At 47.2% G+C, this 19,974-nt stretch overlaps 6 protein-coding genes across 10 annotated transcripts in view; 3 read left to right on the top strand and 3 right to left on the bottom strand.

The window, feature by feature from the left end:
- Positions 1–3,796, bottom strand: part of LOC118506271 (MOXD1 homolog 2-like) — an 89,886-nt gene extending 86,090 nt beyond the window's left edge. Inside the window, exons 1-2 of one of the 5 annotated variants that reach the window (XM_036043181.1) lie at positions 3,594–3,794; positions 2,347–2,506 (exon numbers count right to left, since the gene is read on the bottom strand). The gene's annotated coding sequence lies outside the window, so the exon portion shown is untranslated. Of the gene's footprint in view, positions 1–2,102; positions 2,231–2,346 lie in introns of those variants that run through there. The other 4 variants (XM_036043182.1, XM_036043184.1, XM_036043183.1 and 1 more) reach the window with 4 other exon arrangements.
- Positions 3,797–6,187: 2,391 nt separating this feature from the next.
- LOC118508409 (multiple epidermal growth factor-like domains protein 11) lies at positions 6,188–9,863 on the top strand. The gene has a single exon (XM_036048172.1). It carries the CDS (start codon positions 6,771–6,773, stop codon positions 9,789–9,791), a length of 3,021 nt encoding a protein of 1,006 aa, XP_035904065.1. The 5' UTR covers positions 6,188–6,770; the 3' UTR covers positions 9,792–9,863.
- A 610-nt stretch (positions 9,864–10,473) lies between these two features.
- LOC118507085 lies at positions 10,474–16,825 on the top strand. Its single transcript, XM_036045072.1, has 3 exons — positions 10,474–14,034; positions 15,116–16,403; positions 16,626–16,825. Exons 1-3 carry the CDS (start codon positions 10,486–10,488, stop codon positions 16,823–16,825), a joined length of 5,037 nt encoding a protein of 1,678 aa, XP_035900965.1. The 5' UTR covers positions 10,474–10,485.
- A 156-nt stretch (positions 16,826–16,981) lies between these two features.
- LOC118507091 lies at positions 16,982–17,544 on the top strand. Its single transcript, XM_036045080.1, has 2 exons — positions 16,982–17,166; positions 17,236–17,544. Exons 1-2 carry the CDS (start codon positions 16,997–16,999, stop codon positions 17,378–17,380), a joined length of 315 nt encoding a protein of 104 aa, XP_035900973.1. The 5' UTR covers positions 16,982–16,996; the 3' UTR covers positions 17,381–17,544.
- Positions 17,532–19,399, bottom strand: LOC118507090 (peritrophin-44-like). Its single transcript, XM_036045079.1, has one exon. It carries the CDS (start codon positions 19,279–19,281, stop codon positions 18,580–18,582), a length of 702 nt encoding a protein of 233 aa, XP_035900972.1. The 5' UTR covers positions 19,282–19,399; the 3' UTR covers positions 17,532–18,579.
- Positions 17,582–18,388, bottom strand: LOC118506871. The gene has a single exon (XM_036044608.1). The coding sequence runs from the start codon at positions 18,386–18,388 to the stop codon at positions 17,582–17,584; it is 807 nt and encodes a 268-aa protein (XP_035900501.1).
- Positions 19,400–19,974: the final 575 nt, after the last annotated feature.

The following is a 19,974-nucleotide window of genomic DNA, read 5'->3' as shown; positions in this document are numbered from 1 at the left end:
TTCGGGTGAGGTAGGCAGGTCCTGATTGTGTGTGGCAGCTCGGGGTTTTTGGTTCGGAGTTACATAACGAACCGTAAAACCGGAGCGGCCTTTACAGCTTCTCGGCTGCGGTGGGTGGAAGGGTTCTAGCCTTTTTCTTATTTTTTTTTCGGTTCGTGATTGTTGTTACAGATCGACACACACACACGCACGCACTAGCACAAAACACCCGGGTGCAAAGATAACGAAGATAACGAGGATCCAATCCGAGGAAGTTGGTGTAGGCACACCGAATCGCACCGGCTAAGAATACCTGCCAGGTATTTTACCATTTTCCGGTAGACGTCATCAGGCTGTCGACGTGTATTTTGCTCGCAGTTGGAAGGCGCAAGACGTGGGGAAAGCGGAACAGCAGGCAGGCTTCATGATGACAATATTGTACCCAGGCAGAAAGGTCACACCTTGGTTCCGGGGTCGGGTGAACCACTACACCCAGTGTACCCAGTGTTTAATGATGTCTGAATATTTTACGCTAAAATGATCCCAGCCGTTACCGTTGTCATGGTGCTGGCGGAATTCTTATTTTGGGCCCTGAACTTTTTGTTTTTCTTGCGTAAGTATGCAGTTTAATTACACATCTTTTTGTGTGTGTGTGCGAGAATCGCTCTTGTCCAATCAGTGCACGAGGAGCTGATTCGAGAAAGGGAAATACTTCCAATGAATGGAAACTCGTTTTGTAGAATAATTTTAATTAATTTTCAACATAAACGAACCCGGTGTCACATTCTCTTTAATGATCTGACCAATACCTGGAAGAGTGGACTACTGAGTTACTGAGAAGCTGCAGGGTATGTTCAACTGTTTTGTTTTTGCAAACATTGTGCTGCGTGGTGTATGTGCCCTATTTATATATTTAAGTCCAATTTTACAGAACACGTACGCCTATCTATTCATAGTTGAAGGCTGGACCTACATCAATTCTGGAGACCTCAGTTAATTCCGGAGAAAACTAACAGTCAAGCGGAAAAAAACTTTGAAGTTCAGCAATTCTTAACCACATGGAACAGAGTAAGATCTCACTTCAGCTAATCTAACAGATAGTCGTTTTTATAGAAACTTAAAATACCAAGAATTCAATCAGACAGTATGTTGGGTACTTCACATCACAATACCCCACAATTCCTTACTTACTTATTTCAAGAGTTGCGTCAGTACATCCCCAATCCCCAATCAAACTAGATTTAAATCCCGAATCGCCATACACCCCCCCGGTAACAGTAAGAAGATGCAACTGCAGAGCAAGTAACATATGTGTTTTCGGCTATGGACTGAAAAATTTAGCAGATGGTCAGATGTTTTGATGCTGTCATTCTGCCAGCAAGCCGACGTTAGCAGCATTATTTTTGTAGCGATGGAGTAACAACAGACGTATTATGACGTACATTTTTGAAATTTCTATTTCTGAGCCGGGTTAATGTTTACAGAAAACGAATTTCCCAAATAACAGGTGGTACTAGCTGCCTAACATCTCAATTTGCGTCCATGTGGTGGGTTGAGCTTCATGACATGTGGTAGCAGGAAGGTTGCTATTTTTCCTGACTGCATTACTCGGTCTATGTTTCTCTACTGCACTGTATGACACATCAACGAAATAGAAATGGAATGATTCAGGAAAACTGAACTGAAAGCTAGTTGATCTATTCCTGGTTGAAGATTTTGTTTCATGGTTTTATCATCGGCTTATCAGTCTTGCCTATAACCAACCCAAGAATTTCCCAATATTTCTGGGAGACCCACGTTATCAACTTGTGGATTCCTCCAGCTCTGTTTGTTGTCTCCAGAAGGCAAGAAACTACATTTAATGCTCATCAATGCTCAAAATTTTTCAACTGTTCCAGTGTTTTGCACAATCAATCTCAGCTTGTGCATGAGCTCAAACATTCTACAGACGGTTTCCGAAAATAGGGCTAAAACCATACCTCATTTGCGGTACAACTCACGTACCCCGACATTCTGGCCCATTTAAAGTGACAGTGACTCCCGCACTAATAACTCCCGCTTTACCCGCTGAAGCAAATGGATGTCTGGAGCATGGGCTGAAAATTTAAAATGTTACCTCTTACCTCCCCGAACAAACCGTCCCAGTAACAGTGTCTGTCCATTGGCTGGAAATGTTTTCCCTCTCCCTCGCTTTCCGCTAGGAAAAAAAGGAATCAAAACTGACAGTTCTTGCCGTCAACGCCGGGATTGTCTTTTTTCCATCACATTGCAAAAAAAAAAAACAACAACAAATCAACACTCGCGTCTCGTTGGGAAAGTCGTTGGGAAAGTGTCGGTTGGGAATGGAAAATTGGGCCAAAAACTTACTTGCACCATCGGTGGCAACCATTGCCGAACAAATGAGCCGCGCCGGTTCATGGTCCACTTTCTTCGCTATTTTTCACACACACACACACACATCAACACACTCACAAACAGGACACAGACAATTGTGTTTCGAAATATTCGGTTGCTGCTATGTCACACGCTAGTCGGCGAAACCGGAAAGCGGTCCGTTTTCATGGATGGTTCGGAATGAAATTTACATTTTTCATGACTTGGTTTTGTCTCGGGCCTGTTCGTTCGCCGTGAAAGCCAAGGCCATGCCGTTGGGTTTGACCGTTTGTCTCGTTAGGTGGCTGCAAATCTTCTGGTTCTGCGGTTCCCTCCGGATGTCACGATTTTCTGGGAGCTGGCTAGGATTTTTTGTTTTGTTGCTGCCGCAGGACGACAACGTTTCTATTAGCTTTTCGTCCTTAAGACTTTTTTCGGTGTTTTTTTTTGTTTACTTTATAAATCCCGCATTTCGAGGCAGACACACACACATACACAGTTGCACAATTGCACACACTTTTCTACCAGCACTTTCCTTTCGGGAGGACAATCCAAAAGCGAGCAACGCTCAATTTATTCCGGCTTGTCCGCTTTCTGCTGCTCAGCCAGCCAGCCAGCCAGTCAGCTTGCCTCGGGAACTGTTCCTTTTGTTGGAGAAGGCCTCGGGTAGGAGCTCCCGAGGAGCGTGTGTTGTTGTCTCCGGCTGGTATTACTGCCGTCGAGTCACCCAACCCAACCAAAAAGCCCAGTGTGAATAACCTTGAGTGAAATTTATTGATTTTCTTCCCGCGCACAGTTCCTGCTGCGATTCCGATTTTCCTGGTTTTTTTGTGCTATGTTGCCTATTCCTCTCACGTGCTCGGTGTTCGCTCTCTATCGCACCCTCTCGTTCACTCGCACGTGCACCTAGTTCGCTCACACTACACCGTGCTAACAACTGATCCTGCCCTGCTCTCGGGAAACGGGTCCTCCGGCTGGCTGGAGGATGTCTGACTTTTCCGTAAATGAAAATTCGCACACCGAAACCGTTCTTTAGCTGTGCGTCATCTATTATTCCGGGTGAAGTAACCGTGTCAAATGCTCGGCAAAACTTCCTGAAGACGTAGGTTATCCTTAGAAACACAACAAACCTATCACCTATTCATTACAATTCGCTATTCCTGTTCCACACACCATCTCCCCCTTCAGAACTATTTCCTTCCACCCAGCCACACATACACACACACACACGCGCGCGTTACCTTTGCCCACCCAGAGCACTCACACACTCACACACACGGCAACCCTACCCTACCGTAGCAGCGATCACGCGCGGATTTTCCTCGCTTTTTCACGCACTCACTGCCGTGGCACACACAGCGAAACGTCACGAGCGAACGTCACGACCGTACTAAATGCTCTCTCCGGCAGCGGTGCGAGTGCGGATGCGATATGCTTTTTTTCCTTTCCAACCAAACGAAACGAAACGGTACGCGTTACGAATTCCCGGTCGGAGCTCTCTGCGAACCGACATTTTCGGCAACGCTTTCGGCTTTCGGCGACGCGTTGCGTTGGTTTCGGATGGTTTCGGGTACTGTGCTGTTGTAATATGCACAGCCGTGGGACAGAGCTCACAGATTGGATTCTCTCCGAGAGGCAGATGCAGCGAATCACCAGCGTGAGTGGCCACCCCACAAGTTCATCCGGGAAAATCGAGCGGCGGCGAATGAACGGCGTGTGCTATAAAATGGATCCTAGGACAATGTGAATAGCGGGTGTCCTGTTGAGAATGCCTGAGCTTTATGGCAAAGGTATTATCCCCTCCAGCTGGTGGATGGTCGTGATACAGTGCAATACGTTGTTGCGTTGTTACACTGCAATCGGGTGGCAATGTTGCATACTCGAGTTTTGAAATCTGAAACGAAAAATATGGGACACAGTTGCGTTCCTCTTTTCCCAACACTTCTGAACCAATGATTTACTTTAGCATTCTTTTTCCCCCTTTCTATTGACTTTCTTCTGGCACATTGAACAGCTTATAAGTTCCTGTAGCGTTTTGAACTACATCTAGTCATCATATAACTAATTTTTTTTAAATATAAAGCATTTATAAGATAGGATCGCTAACAGCCTTGGTTGAAGTGGTATTAGCGTATGAAATCGTATAGAGTTCGAGTTTTGTCTTGCTGTCCGACTCCTTTATAAGCTCCTTTGGAGTTTCTCAAGGAAGTGTCCTTAGCGCTTTTTTATTTGTGTTATTTGTCAATGACTGTACTTCCATCATTTCTGCGGAAGATTTTCAGATTTATGAATTAAAGATTTACCTTTCAGTGGCTTCTTTTACTAACTGTTGTACCCTTAAGATTAGTCCTTAGTTGACTTCTCCGTCTGGTGTTGTAAAAATAGCCTATTCCTTGCTCTTTGTACGAGTTGTGTGATTTCGTGTACCCGTTTTCTCGTGGTTCCATTTAACTACTACATTTAACCCTGTAATATAGTTATGCGTCGTGTATCTTCTATAAAGGATCTAGGAGTGTGGCTTGATAAGACACTGTCCTTTAACTGGAACGTTGGTTGCGTTATCAACAAAGCTATCTAATCGCTGAATTGAATGGTTAGGCAATCGTCCGAAACCCGCTATCATCTGTACCTAAAGTCCTTATATTCGGGAATGCACGGCTGAAGTTTGGTTCCCCCCGGACATTTTCTTGTTGCAGGTCTCCTATTAAATGAACTTGATGTCCGTTCTCTCCTGTCTTCCACCCTGGGGTCTTTTATGTTCCTTTCCATCGCTTCTACGATAGACTTCTACTATATATCCCATCTAGCCTTACTCGTTACAGTTCGAACCACCCTTTCCTACGAGCTCTATTGACCTTCAACAACTACAACTACTGGCCTTATGTTCGACTACAAGATCCCTGGTCTCGCTTTTGTTTTTGCCTTCACCATTTCTCTTTCCTTGTCATATGATTCTGATATTATTATTCCAATCCAATATATGAATAAAGTAAATATTAATAATAAGCATCCTACATTTGCCTGCCATATTATGATTTCTTTTACAGGAGAAATTTGCTTTCAAGTTGCTGCAGTGCAGGAAACTCCTTCTTTTTTTCGAATATATGATGTGTAGGTATGTGGTCATGACTCTTATCCTCGAAGCTATTCCAGTTCTTTGTTGCTATTGCTAGTTCATTTACACTTTTGATAGTTCATTTGATATCATCTACAAAATGTCATGTGAACTCTCCTGACTCCTCTGATTCGCAATTAGCAATTTTGATATTTTTCTCCTTAACAGAAGCTTTCAGAAGTAAATCTATGCATGCGTTTTACGTTTCATGGATGTAAGCTGTTTCAACGGCTTCAATAGCAATTGGTAGGAAGGATATCGGGTATTGTCTCTCTTTTCTTGGTCTAACGACTTCTTACTTTTAGGTCATATCTGTCATTTCCTGCTTACTTCATACGAAGACGTAGATGGATAGTCAGTCCTCACTACGGGGAACAGTCCAAGTGCAATATGAACCCCGGACCATCCGATTTCACCACCGTATCCTCCGCTTTAACATCCAAAATTATTGGTAGTAAAAATAGTAATTCTACCACTATTGATTTATCTACTGTTCTACAGATGTCACGCAGAAATGGCTTAACTTGTGGTTTAAATACATCTGCTACAATGTTGAACTAACTGTTCTTGAACGGTTCTCGAACTCATTTTCAGAACTCGTTCAGGATGTAGTTGGACCTCAGTGGCATAGAAACTCTATTTTCCCAGAATGATCAGGATATATCCTACGCTTAAGCATTTAAATACATTTATTCCTATTGAATTAGAACACTGTCACTTTCTAAGGAAAATGCATAGCCTAACTCTGGAATGAACGCAAGCTTCAGTTCCTTGAAAAACGTTACCGACCTAGATAGTGACAGATACAAGAATAAATGTAGCGGAAAATGGTACCCTTTATCAGAATATTTCACTGGAATTTTATATTTTATAGACCCTTGAATAAAATAAGAAACGCGTTATGCAAACAAAAGACATATTATCGAGAAATATCCAGGAAGGTTGTCTGTTGAGGAATTTTGATGGTTTTGTACAAGTGAATTTCAAAAATATCCGTAATTCTCTGCTCACGGTTTCTTTCTAAGCGAAGACACTCCGTTAGACCCCATGCTCCCCTATCGTATCTCTACCAGTTCGATTGTTTTTCACACAGTATGTCCACTGTGCTCCCTATCTCTGTTCCGGTGTCCGTAATTGATAAACTCGTAAAACACCATTATCACAACACATTAAAGTGGAACCGAATTATTACCAAAACGGCGGCAGATAATCGACGGCGGCCGACTTCCCTCCCCGGGCATGAGACGATTCCGAAATAAATGATCACATCTCAACCGACCAACGCTTCAGTATCGAAAGCGCGATGAAGCAATCATTACCATTCCTGGGAGACCTTGGCGTCTTCTGTTTGCTGTTGTTCGGGGCAGTTTTCCCTGGTGAAAGCGTCGGAGAACTTATAAAGTTTCCGACCGACGTGAGTGACCACGCGGTCGAGTCGGTCTGTATAGGTGTGAACGCCGGGATCTTCCCGCATCCGGATTCGGCCCTCTGCCACCTGTACATCTCGTGCACGTTTGAGCAACCGATCGTGTACCAGTGTGCTGCAGGATTCGTCTTTGATCCTAGCTCCCTTCGTTGCGTTCCAGGCGATCGGAATGAGTGCGCAGAACGGAACGAACCGGATTGGGACGAAGTTTGCCGTGCCGTTTCCTATGCGTTCTACGCCAACCCGAACGTGTGCTGGGACTTTGTATTCTGCGTGTTCGGTTTGGTGAACCGATTCTCGTGTCCGGTGGGTGAGATATGGTCCCAGAAGGATGGTTCGTGTCTGCCCGGAAACCGAGACACCTGTGAGGTGTTGGACATTGGGAACGTGTGCCAGGATCGACCCGATGGTGTACTGCCGCATCCGATCGATTGTACGAGATACTTGCAGTGTACGAACGGCGTAACGACGGTGCTTGAGTGTCTGCGGGGCGAAGTGTTCGATCAGGGCCTGGGCAGATGTATGGTGGGCAATACGGACACTTGCCAGTCGGCTGGAGAGCTGTGTCGTGGAGTGGCGAACGACCTACGCCCACATCCAAACGAGTGTCATCTGTTCGTGTTCTGTTCGCTGGGTGAAGCGTCAGTGCTGGTGTGCCCACCGAACGAGATCTTCCGTCCCGATATCAGGTTCTGCGTTCCGGGCGATCGTGATACGTGCGAGTTCAGCAGTGTGGAAACGGCGTGTATCGGTCGACCACCGGGCGTGGTACCCCATCCAACTGCATGCGAACTTTACCTATCGTGTAATAATGGTGTGTCCACGGTTATGAGCTGCCCTGCTGGAAGCATCTTCAATCCACAAACTGGCTCTTGTGCCTTTGGTGATCGTGACACCTGTGTCGTTACTGAGGGGCTCTGTACATTGCAACCCGAGGGAACTGTGCTGGAGCATCCGACCCGTTGCGGCATGTACATCATCTGCCGTGGAGGCAATGCCGACGTGCTTCCGTGTCCACCGGGCGAGATTCTGCGAGTGGATGCTCAGTTCTGCGTCCCGGGAAATCCCGACACCTGCGAACGGTTCCCGATCGAGACCATGTGCGATGGCAGGGACGGCGGACTGTTTTTGCCGCATCCAACAGACTGTTCGAGATTCGTCTGGTGTCAGCAGGGCACGGCTAGGGATCTAGGATGCGACCCGGGCAATATTTTCAGTGCCCCGGCTCAATCGTGTATACCGGGCAATGCCAACACATGCACACCGCTTACAGGTGTGTGTGCCAATCAACCCGATGGCACTGTGTTGCCCCATCCGGAACGCTGCGACTTCTTCATCTGGTGCACCGAGGGACGGCCAACGGTCAATCCGTGTCCTGTTGGAGAAATCCTACGCCCAGACGCTCAGTTCTGCGTTCCTGGCAATGCAGACACTTGCCAGTTTACGCCGATCGACCTGATGTGCGTAGGACAGGCGGATAGCATACGTTTCCCGCATCCAACTGACTGTGTACTGTTCTTGGAGTGTCGGGGCCAGAACGCGGTCCTGCTTACCTGTCCGGCAGGTAGTATTTTCAACGCCCCAACTCGTAACTGTATTCCCGGCAATCAGGGTACCTGCGAGCGGTTTGATAACATCTGTATCGGACGTCCGGATGGAACCATTCCCCATCCAACCATTTGTACGGCTTACATCTACTGCTCGGCAGGTTTGGCTACGTTCGAACAGTGTTCTGCCGGAACCATATTCGATGAAGCGATTGGAGAGTGCGTTGTTGGCAACACGAGAACATGCGAACGAGCGGATGGTATTTGTGTCGGACAACCGGATGGAGCGATACTTGCTCATCCAAGCGAATGCGATCTTTACATTTTATGTGTGGCTCAACAAGCAGCTTCGCTACGATGTCCTGCCGGTGAGATCCTCAACGTGGAAGCGCAGTTCTGCGCACCAGGCAGTAGCCTTACCTGTCAGTTTCATCCAGTTGAAACCATGTGCCAAGGAATGACAGATGGTAACATATATCCCAACCCGAACGACTGTTCTCAGTATGTCGTGTGTAATAGCGGGCAATCCGTGGTATTGGACTGCCCTGTAGGCCAAATTCTGCATGCTCCGTCCCGTACATGCCGTCCCGGCAACACCAACACCTGTACGTTCCTTGACCACGTTTGCCAAGGCTTGCCGGATGGCTGGGTGATCGAGCATCCAAGCCTCTGTGGACATTTCATCTGGTGTCAGGGAGGAAGTGTGCAGGTTCATGCCTGTCCACCAGGAGAAATTCTTCGCCCCGACGCTCAGTTCTGTGTGCCTGGCAATCCGTCTACGTGTGCCTTTGAACCCGTTGAGCGGATGTGTATCGGCATGCAGAATGGAATTGTTTATCCACATCCAACCGACTGCCGACTGTTTGTACGGTGTGAAAATGCACAAGCAATGGTAGAAACCTGCCGCGCAGGTACTATCTTCCGTGCAACGAGTCAAAGCTGTGTCGCTGGCAATGGAAACACCTGCTCGTTCCTGGACGGCACCTGTGCCGGACGACCGGACGGAGTTCTTCCTCATCCGCAAGGGTGTGATCTGTTCCTGTTGTGCACCTCGGGAACTACATCGGCGCTGCGCTGCCCGGAAGGGGAGATCTTGCATCCGGAGTTCCTGGTTTGTGCAACTGGTAACGCAGATGATTGTACCCTGGCACCAGTCACCACTGAGCCACCCATTATCTCGGTGTGTGAAGGACGCCCCGATGGAAATTACACCCATCCGCTGCTGTGCTATCTCTTCATACGATGCACCAACGGTGACACGGAGATTCTGTCCTGCCCGCCGAACCAAATCTTTGTGGGCGCTATTCGGGACTGTGCGCCAGGTAATCAGGAGACGTGTATACCGATGTGAAAGATTGGGGACTGACGCTTTGGTCCCCGCGCACATATATAAATCAATAAACGCTTCCTTATCTTAGTCTTGCGTCTACTGACTGCTTATCATTACTGCGACATTCGGCTGGATTGATTTTGAGCGGACACTTCGTGTTTACTGTCTGATGTTTTGGTATATAAAATTTAAGTTGAGAAAGATAAAGAGACACCATCATTAAACCAAAAGCTTTCACCTTCTGTAGCTGTATCTGTTCGAAATATCGTTTCTCGATCAACCTAGGACATGGTCTTTATTTTTCCTTTACATATTGTCCTGGTAGAGGTCCATCTAGCAAGAGAAAAAACATCCCTCACAGAGTGCGTTACCTCAAGAAGTTCAAAGCCTCAAGTCCGGTCGCTGTCAGACATGTTGCCTTGACCAACTGCTCTTTAAATTAGCGGAACGGCCTCATCGAAAGTGAAGGTGCATGTTACTTTCATAATTTTAATTTGCACTACCCATCACATCTACACTAATTTAGATTGTTTTCTAGGTCCCCTGCTGTTTGAAAGTGACCGCACCGTACTGATCACTGATGCATGTACCGATACGCTGCACTCAATTCCAGCAGCACACCAATAGATAACGCACCGTCCGACTCGATCTATTTTAAATATCGACAACTCACTTAACTGACACATCAGTAACGAGTTGGCAACTCTCCGGTGCAATGGAGAGAAAGCTAACATTCCAAGCAGAAGCTCTGCTGCTCCTAGTGCTTGCAGTAGCTCCAGCAAGTTCGGAAGAAAATTTAACGTATACCGTTCGCGCAAACGATCACTCACTGGATTCGGTTTGTGTTGGTGTAACTGCCGGTATTTTCCCGCACCCAGATCCATCGCTTTGTGACGTGTTTGTTTCGTGCACCTTCGAGCAACCGGCTGCAAACCAATGTGCAGATGGGTTTATCTTTGATCCAATCGTGCATCGCTGTGTACAGGGTGATCGAGAGCAGTGTCCGGATCGTACTCCCGAACCCGACTGGAGCGAGTTTTGTGGGGATGTGTCGTACGCGTTTTACGCACATCCTAGTATGTGCTGGGAGTTTGTGTTCTGTTCACTCGGTACGGCAAACCGATACTCGTGCCCGTTGGGAGAGATCTGGTCGCAGCGAGATGGTGCGTGTCTGCCCGGGAGTTGGGATACTTGTGAGTTGGTGATCGTTGAAGCTTCCTGTGCAGGTCAACCGGATGGTGTACTGCCATATCCACCTGACTGTTCCCGATATATGAGATGTGAAAATGGTCACACAACCATCTTCGACTGTCCAAGGGGCGAAGTGTTCGAAGTGAGGGAAGGAAAGTGTGTTGTTGGAAACACGGAGACGTGCCTGCGTATTGATAACATTTGCCAGGGAGAACTCGACGGAACTGTGCTGATGCATCCGAATGAGTGTGATTTGTTCGTTTTATGTCAAGGAGGATCTGCCACCGCTCAGCAATGTCCAACAGGCGAGATACTGAACGTACGGGCTCAGTTTTGTGCACCAGGAAATGCAGACACCTGTCAGTTCTATCCACAGGAAACGATGTGCCAAAATGTGACGAAGGGAGCGATCTATCCACTTCCAGCAGACTGCACGCAGTTTGTCATTTGTACCGCCGGTGAATCTATTACGATGAGCTGTCCTGCGGGACAGATTCTATACGCACCGGGTGGATCCTGCCGACCGGGCAATACCAACACGTGTCAGCTCCTTGGAAGCGTGTGTCAAGATCAACCAGATGGATCGATAATCGCGCATCCGAGTCTTTGCGAGATCTACATCAGGTGTCAAGGTGGTGCAGTGATGCTACGATCGTGTCCAAACCAAGAAATCCTTCGTCCAGATGCTCAGTTCTGTGTTCCGGGAAATCCACGTACCTGTGAGTTTGAGCCACTCGATCGGATGTGCATAGGACAGATGGATTCCGTAAGTTTTCCCCACCCAACCGAGTGTGCCATGTTTGTGGTGTGTCATGCCCAGAGAGCCCAAGTGCAAACCTGTATGGCTGGTAGCATTTACAACGCCCAAACACTCGCCTGCGTTCCAGGAAATGAAGCTACTTGTGAGGAGTTTGATAGTGTATGTTCCGGACGCCCTGATGGAATCGTTCCACATCCAACGAAATGTACCGCTTACATCTACTGCTCTTCGGGCCGGCCGGTGTTCGAACAATGCTCTCCGGGAACAATCTTCAAGCAAGGGGTGAGTGGTTGTGTGGTGGGCGATACGGAATCTTGCACACACGCCACCAATATCTGCACCGATCGTGCCGACGGAACACTGCTTGAGCACCCGAATGAGTGCAATCTTATCGTTATGTGTATGGTGCAACAACCGGGCGTGATGTTCTGTCCTGCTGGGGAAATATTCAACTTGAAGGTTCAGTTTTGTACACCGGGTGATTCCAAAACCTGTCATATGCATCCAGTAGAAACGATGTGTGCCAACAGGCCACACGGATCTGTGTATCCTCATCCGAGCGATTGTACACAGTATGTACGTTGCAATAGTGGGCAACCGATCGTAACTTCATGTCCTGTTGGGCACGTTCTGCATGCGGGCAGTGGTTCCTGCCGACCTGGCAATACGAATACCTGTGAGTTTATCGAAAATGTGTGCCAAAACCAATCTGATGGGCTTGTACTGAAGCATCCAAGTCATTGCGGGCACTTTGTTCGGTGTCAAGGTGGAACGGTGTCGATTCAACCTTGTCCCGTTGGAGAGATTCTACGTCCAGACGCGCAGTTCTGTGTGCCCGGAGATGTTCAAACTTGCGAGTTTGATCCCATCGATCGTATGTGCATACGGAAGGCAGATTACTCACGCTTCCCTCATCCATCTGATTGTTCCCAGTTCGTCGCGTGCCAGGGCCAGTCTGCTCTGGTACAGAGCTGCCCCAGTGGAAGTGTTTACCATGCTACAACGCAATCCTGTGTTCCTGGAAACGAGGCAACTTGTGAACGGTTTGATAACATCTGCACGGGAAATGGTGATAAAATTATTCCCCATCCAATGGTTTGTACGGCTTACATCCATTGCTTCTCAAGCGTGGCTGTGTTCGAACAGTGTGCTCTAGGAACTGTTTTCGACCTGGAACAAGGAGGATGCGTCGTTGGAAACACAAAAACCTGCATTGCTGCTGCTGGCTTATGTGAAGGACAACCGGATGGAAGAATTCTACCACATCCAAACGAGTGTGATCTGTATCTTATGTGTGTGGCACAACAACCAGCTCCGCTACGATGTCCAGCGGGAGAGATCCTGAACAAAGAGGCGCAGTTCTGTGCACCTGGTAGTAAGGACACCTGTCTATTCCACCCAGTCGAATCAATGTGTCAGAATATAGTAAACAACGCCACCTATCCTTATCCGGACGATTGCACCCGGTTCGTAGAGTGCAATAGAGGAAACGCCATTGTAAAGGATTGCCCTGTCGGAGAGATTCTTCACGGTTCATCGCAATCTTGCCGGCCTGGTAATACGAAAACATGTGAATTTCTAGACACAGTTTGCCAAGGACATCCAGACGGTCTGGTGATGGAGCATCCAAGCCTTTGTGGACAGTACATGAAGTGTCAACAAGGTAGAGTAACAGTTCATTCTTGTTCTGCGGGAGAGATTCTGCGTCCGAAAGCTCAGTTCTGTGTGCCTGGCGATCCTTCTTCCTGTGAGTTTGAGCCTATTGAACGGATGTGCGCTGGACGTCCAGATGGTCGAGTCTACCCACATCCAACCGATTGCCGTTCATTTATTCGCTGCCAAAGTTCACAACCAGTAGTGGAAAGTTGTCGTCCAGGAACCGTTTTCCGTGCAACGAGTCAAAGCTGTGTAGCTGGCAATGGAAATACCTGTTCGTTCCTGGACGGCACCTGTACCGGACGTCCGGACGGAGTTCTTCCTCATCCGCAAGGGTGTGATCTGTTCCTGTTGTGCACCTCGAGAACTACATCGGCGCTGCGCTGCCCGGAAGGGGAGATCTTGCATCCGGAGTTCCTGGTTTGTGCAAATGGTAACGCTGATGATTGTACCCTGGCACCAGTCACCACGGAACCACCCATTATCTCGGTGTGTGAAGGACGTCCCGATGGAAATTACACCCATCCGCTGCTGTGCTATCTGTACATAAGATGTACCAGTGGAGCTACAGATATCCTGTCCTGTCCACCGAACCAGATCTTTGTGGGCGCTATTCGGGACTGTGCTCCGGGCAATCAGGGTACGTGTATACCGATGTAAACAAACATAATGCATGTATTTTAAACGAACAAAAATAAATTTAGAACTGCAAGCTTACCCATATTGTCCGTTTATTAAATTGTTTTGGGGTACGAAGAGTGACTATAATTTGCTTAAAGCTTCATGCGGGCTGTTTAATTGATTTCTACTGATTTCATCAAGGACTAGATGATTGTTTCGTGGTTTTGAAAAGAGGTAAGTTTGCTTAGTCGTTTTAAATCACTTCAAATGATGTTACGGTAAATCTTACGGAACCGCTTTAAATACTAACATACCTTTAAACAGATTTATCATAGTTGTGCTGCTCCAATGTCTTATTTTAAAGAGCTCGATTTGAAACGTTTTCTTCAAATTTTGCATTGCTTTGATTTGAAGACTATTTTTGAGGATAATTACTCATGCTCAAATGGTTTAGCCTAAGCCTATGTGACACGGCTACTTTTGTTAAGGTTCGCAGATAAAGCAAATCGTTGCCTTCAAATAAATAATAAATAGTCTGATGATGACGGACTGTTCCTTTAAGCCCGTCATTGGAATGATAAATGTCATCTGTAGTGTTTGGTATATGTTTTGATAAAGAGTTTGATATTTGCTATATATTATTATTGGTAGTTGCATATTCGCTAGACGGTTCCTTGCAGTCACAAAATCTCCTATAACGTTCGAATCAGTGGATCGATTTGATTGTTAATAACGCCTTCAATATAAAATCATGAGTATAACACCTCGCCGTGAACTTATTTCAGTTACGCTAAAAAAGGGCCAATTGTGTTTCCTACAGATATTAAAAATAGCATATCGAACTTATACATCACCTGACATTTCCCCTTTTTAAGGACAGTTCCTGTAACAAGATCATTGTGAAGCGATAATGCACCCGAAACGTTATCGGTTTCAATCGCCTATACCTTTTTTATCTTCGCTAGATAAATAAAAGAAAGTCCCCCGGTTTTTTTTGTCGGGGATGCACCTTACGGGACCATATCGTCCAATAAAAGTCCAATTTAAACCCGTCCATGCCCATCAGTATCGCTACGTGCTATTGCAATGAGGAGCGAAATATTTATCGCCTCTTCAGATCAATGCAGCTCGCTCAGATGGATTCGTAACGTACAAAGTGTCTGAATATCAAGTTGGTTTGGATGACATTTGTGCCGGCATACAGATTGTGATCCTTCCCCATCCGGATGCGACTCTGTGCCATATGTTTGTGGTGTGCATGTTTACCGAGCCCATTGTCTACGAGTGTGTGGAAGGATATGTCTACGAACCGGATTTACTTTCCTGCATACCGGGGAACCGTGAACGGTGTTTAAGTTCAGCTGGACCAAACTGGAAGCAAATTTGTGCGAACGTATCGTACGCTGTCTTCCCCGATCCGGACGTGTGCTGGGAGTTTGTGTTCTGTTCGCACGGAATGGTGAACCGTTTCACGTGTCCGATTGGTGAGATATGGTCACAGCGCGATGGTGCCTGTCTACCGGGGAGTTGGGACACTTGTGAGCTGCTGGAAATTATGCGTACATGCCAACATCTTCCCGACGGTGTCCTGCCTCATCCGAACGAATGTTCACGCTATCTGGAGTGTTCGCAGGGATCAACCACGATCGTCCATTGCCTACAAGGAGAAGTTTTTAATAGTGAGCTCGCAAAATGCGTCATTGGTAATACGGAAACATGCACTCCACTAGAGAACGTTTGCAGCACTAGACTCGATGGCGAGAGAGTCCAACATCCGAACGAATGCGACTTGTTCATAAACTGCATGAAAGGAGTACCGGTATTGACCGAGTGTCCCGAGAATGAGATCTTCAACACTTATGTAAAGTCCTGTGCACCTGGAGATGCCTCTACCTGTCAGCACTACCCAATGGAGACAGTTTGCCAAGGAAAGCCGAATGGGACGATAATTCCCTTTCCAGACCGCTGCGATCAGTACGCTGGGTGTCATAAAGGAGAACCGATTACGTGGAACTGTGCCGAGGGTAAGATACTGCACGGTCCTAGTGGTGCCTGTCGACCAGGAAACCGTGAAACCTGCGAGTTCCTCGTTGATGATTGTATCAACAAACCGGATGGCACGGTGCTCGAACATCCCAACTTCTGCCAGGTGTACATCCGCTGTCAACATCAGGTCGTGTCCATTGTAGCGTGTCCTGTTGGTGAGATCCTGCGTCCAGATGTGCAAGTCTGTGTGCCTGGTACGCCGTTCGCCTGTACGTTCGATCCTGTTGAACGGATATGCGCTGGACGTCCAGATGGTCGCGTCTACCCACATCCAACCGATTGCCGTTCGTTTATTCGATGTCAGACCTCCAAACCTATAGTGGAAGCCTGTCCTCCAGGAACCGTCTACCATGCGGCAGGTAAAGTCTGTATACCAGCTAACGGAAACACCTGCTCTTTTCTCAACGATACATGCGTTGGACGTCCTGATGGTGCTCATCCCCATCCAGACGGTTGTGATCATTTCGTCAGATGCATCTCAGGCACCGCAATCGCTTTTCACTGTCCAGCAGGACAAATCTTTCATCCAGAGCTCCTCCAGTGCTTTACGGGTGACTCAAACACATGTACACTGTCTCCAGTACCTACTCAGTCTCCGAACGAAGTTAGCTGCAAGGATCGTCCAAATGGGTACTACCGTCATCCGGAAAAATGTTCTTACCTGCTTGAGTGCTACGAAGGTGAACCACGGTCGACCATTGAATGCCCTGGGAATCAGATTTTTAATGAAGATATTCAACGGTGCGTTTTCGGCAACCCGGAGACTTGCATGGATGGTTAAGAGAAAATACATACATCAATAAACGCATACGTATTGTAATCTTGTGTCTACTCACTTCTTATCATTACTGCGACAAACTGATAACACACAGCACATCGTCGTTCGTCGGGGCTCACATTTTCAAGGCGGGTGATTGCAACGGCGAATAAATAGCTCAGTAGCCCGTACGCGATGAAGCTGTCACGGTGGGGGCCGCTCACGGTGATCGTTCTCTGTCTAAGTATCATACACATAAGTGGAGAAAGTTACATTAAACGATTAAGCTTAAAAGAAGGACGACGTGGGCCTCTCTTCTTAAGCTCCCGAAGAACTAGCAACTTCGAGCCAGTACACTGTGATAGGTTCGTTGACTTTGAGGTTGATTTTTTTTTTTACCGCTGTTAACAATTTGATTCAATGCTTGATTGCAGCTGTGAAACAAGCACCAAAAGCACAAGTAAACGTGACACAAGTACAGCAGAACGCGCGTCATTCGTAGACACGATGGCTAGGACGCCCTACATGACACTGGCATTGAAAGTACTGCTGATGGTCATACTCTGCTACACGCTGTGATAAGAGCCTCTGTCTGTATTGGTGACATATCGAAGCAATCCAAACGATACCCGAGATTAGATTGCTGCAGTTCCGAAACTGATATGATATCTACCGTCGTATCAAAACACGTGCGGAACATCCAGATAGGTTTAGTTAAATAAACGAATTTCTGTTACGGTACACGTGTGTATGTGTTTATTATTTCCTCCAAACTAAGAGTTAATTGTGTGCAAAAGTGCATGTCTGGAAGTCACCCTCAATGCACTCCTCCTGCGCCGCACTGTAAATCGTTCCCAACGGGCACGACTGTAGGCCCGATATCCAGAAGAAACACTTGAAGAACTTCTCGCACAGATAAGGATGGGGGCTCTTGCCGAAGGCGCCACAATTAGCGTCGGCCGTCTTCAGTTCGTTCGTCGACACCGCACCCGGTAGGCAGCGTTGATAGTTCCAGCGAAAGATCGAACCTTCGTCACAGCTCCGGACTTCCAACGCTTGACAATCGATGTACATGCCAACTTCATAAGGATGTTCCGCTCGATGCAAAGACTGTCTGGAGCATGCAACCGCTTCCAAGGAGCTGGTGGCGTGATTGTAATAGTCTTCACAAGAATAGCTAGCTCCACACGCTAGCTTTCTCCAGGAAAACTGTTCCCCCTGTGGGCAGGTGTGCGTCTTCGCGATGCCTTCCTCACACACCACGTACTTGTCGCAATCGGATGGGTGAGCCACTACTCCATTTCGGTTCAGTTGACACTGTTGCGAAGCAGCTACTGTCGTTGTCTCGGGTTGTTGCTCGTTACACGAGTAAGTGTCGGATGTAACACACCTTTTAGTGATCGGATTGAACACTTTTCCCGCAGTACAGCTGAACAGTATCCGTTCACGGCTTAGACACCGATAGTATTGATTGCAATTAGAAGGATTTGCTGTAAGTTCGTTCTCTTCCACACAGGCCACTGTCTGGCTGTTGATCGTGGTGACACAAAATGTCACAAACAGCACGACACTGCACACAATCTTCATTTTGGAAGCAAAACAGTCAACTGATCAGCACCATGTAACTGTTGCTTCTATTTAAACTTGAACCTCACATTTCGCTACCTGAACCCATTTGCGTGAAGTGGCTTCACCAATACCCGATAAAACAAGTGAGATGCAGGCGCATGCGTTTTGGCTCGTGCAATTTTATTTAAAGTACCCCTCGGACACGCTCCTTATCGCTGTTTCAACAGACTCGAGCAGGTAAGAACGCTCCCCTTCACGCAATGTACTTTCGCTGCATCGAACACGAAAAATGGTGGACACGATTCCAGCCGCATCTGTTGCCGCACGCAGGACACGAATCGATTACACTGGTAGGGATGTGCGTAGCTGCCATCCGTTCGATTAGCACAAAAGTCCTGACCGACGCTCTTCAACGCGCAAGAGTTGGAGTCTCCAGGTAGACAGTCCTGGTACAGATCGTTGAAAACAGTTCCTTCCGGGCAGCGACGATTGCTCGGTGGTTGCGATTGGCAGTGGATGTATTGCGTACAGTTCATGGGGTTCGTCACCAGCATTCTCCGCACATCGTCACAGAAGAAAGACTCCCACGTTGGACGTCGTTCACAGTCCGGTTCCGTTGTGGTGCTGGTTGGTTCGGGTGTGGTAGTTGCAGTTGGTGCGTCCGTATCACACCGATACTGTGACTCCTGCACACAAAATTGCACCTCCGGGTGGAAAACGTATCCTCCAGGGCAGGCCAACACAACGGGCGTAGAAAGGACGCACATCACGTACTGTCGGCAATCGGTTGGATGTGGGAAGGTACCGAACGGAACGTTTGCACACAAAGCGTTTAGGTCGGCCCCGTACACTCCCGGTGTATGGTACAGGGCAGCAACTGCGAGCGCTATGTACAAGGCGTGCCGTGCCATTCCGAATGCGATTCTGTTTGCGGGCACGATCGTACGAATCTCAACGTAAACTACTGCGATAAGTGGATAGTGACGCTTCTTTTAAAGTGCAACGGGCTAGATAACGGACTGGATACAGAATGCCAGAGTGCAGTTTTCCGGGAACAGACTTTACCGCTCGTTCGCCGGAAGCCTTGTTGTAATGGGGGTAAAGCTTTGCAAGGGGCTTTTTGAGTTGTAAATGTGGATAGGAACGAGCTGTTGTAAGTTGTCGTCGAGGAAATGGCTATTGGAGTTCATTGGGAAGGAACTGATTACAAAATATGGTTTGTTTGCCCTTATTTGGCATTGCTTGCGATCACTAAAATATTGGTTTAATTTGTTTCTCTTTTATAATTTTTTTATTTTTTTAAGAAAATAAATTAACAATAAGAAATTAACCAACAATACCAACATTTGCTTCTGTCCGCATCTGAAACGAAATTGCCTCACAGTGCTTTACGTGGTGTGTAATGCGATTGCATACTGTTGGGCGCCAAACCGTTCAGTGAAATATTTCAATCGCCGGCGCAGTTGACTTAAGCTCGTAGCCACGGTTTAAAACCATGGGAAAGTCCATCAACAATCATGGTGCATGGTCCGAATCTATCGGATGACTACTTACTTTGATTGTTCCCCATTACTTGACACATTTAACTAGCATTCAGCCCTCAT

The sequence above is a fragment of the Anopheles stephensi genome, chromosome 2 (genome assembly GCF_013141755.1).
Source record: "Anopheles stephensi strain Indian chromosome 2, UCI_ANSTEP_V1.0, whole genome shotgun sequence".
Classification (NCBI taxonomy): domain Eukaryota; kingdom Metazoa; phylum Arthropoda; class Insecta; order Diptera; family Culicidae; genus Anopheles; species Anopheles stephensi.
This window is presented reverse-complemented; position numbering and strand designations above follow the sequence as displayed.

Bases quoted from the DNA above. Each gene is read 5' to 3' on its own strand.
- LOC118508409 (XM_036048172.1), top strand. From the start codon at position 6,771: ATGAAGCAATCATTACCATTCCTGGGAGACCTTGGCGTCTTCTGTTTG.
- LOC118506871 (XM_036044608.1), bottom strand. From the start codon at position 18,388: ATGAAGATTGTGTGCAGTGTCGTGCTGTTTGTGACATTTTGTGTCACC.
- LOC118507090 (XM_036045079.1), bottom strand. From the start codon at position 19,281: ATGGCACGGCACGCCTTGTACATAGCGCTCGCAGTTGCTGCCCTGTAC.
- LOC118507085 (XM_036045072.1), top strand. From the start codon at position 10,486: ATGGAGAGAAAGCTAACATTCCAAGCAGAAGCTCTGCTGCTCCTAGTG. The intron at 14,035-15,115 runs TAAACAAACATA...TCGCCTCTTCAG, and splicing joins AGGGTACGTGTATACCGATG to ATCAATGCAGCTCGCTCAGA. The intron at 16,404-16,625 runs GTAAAGTCTGTA...CACTGTCTCCAG, and splicing joins AACCGTCTACCATGCGGCAG to TACCTACTCAGTCTCCGAAC.
- LOC118507091 (XM_036045080.1), top strand. From the start codon at position 16,997: ATGAAGCTGTCACGGTGGGGGCCGCTCACGGTGATCGTTCTCTGTCTA. The intron at 17,167-17,235 runs GTTCGTTGACTT...GCTTGATTGCAG, and splicing joins GAGCCAGTACACTGTGATAG to CTGTGAAACAAGCACCAAAA.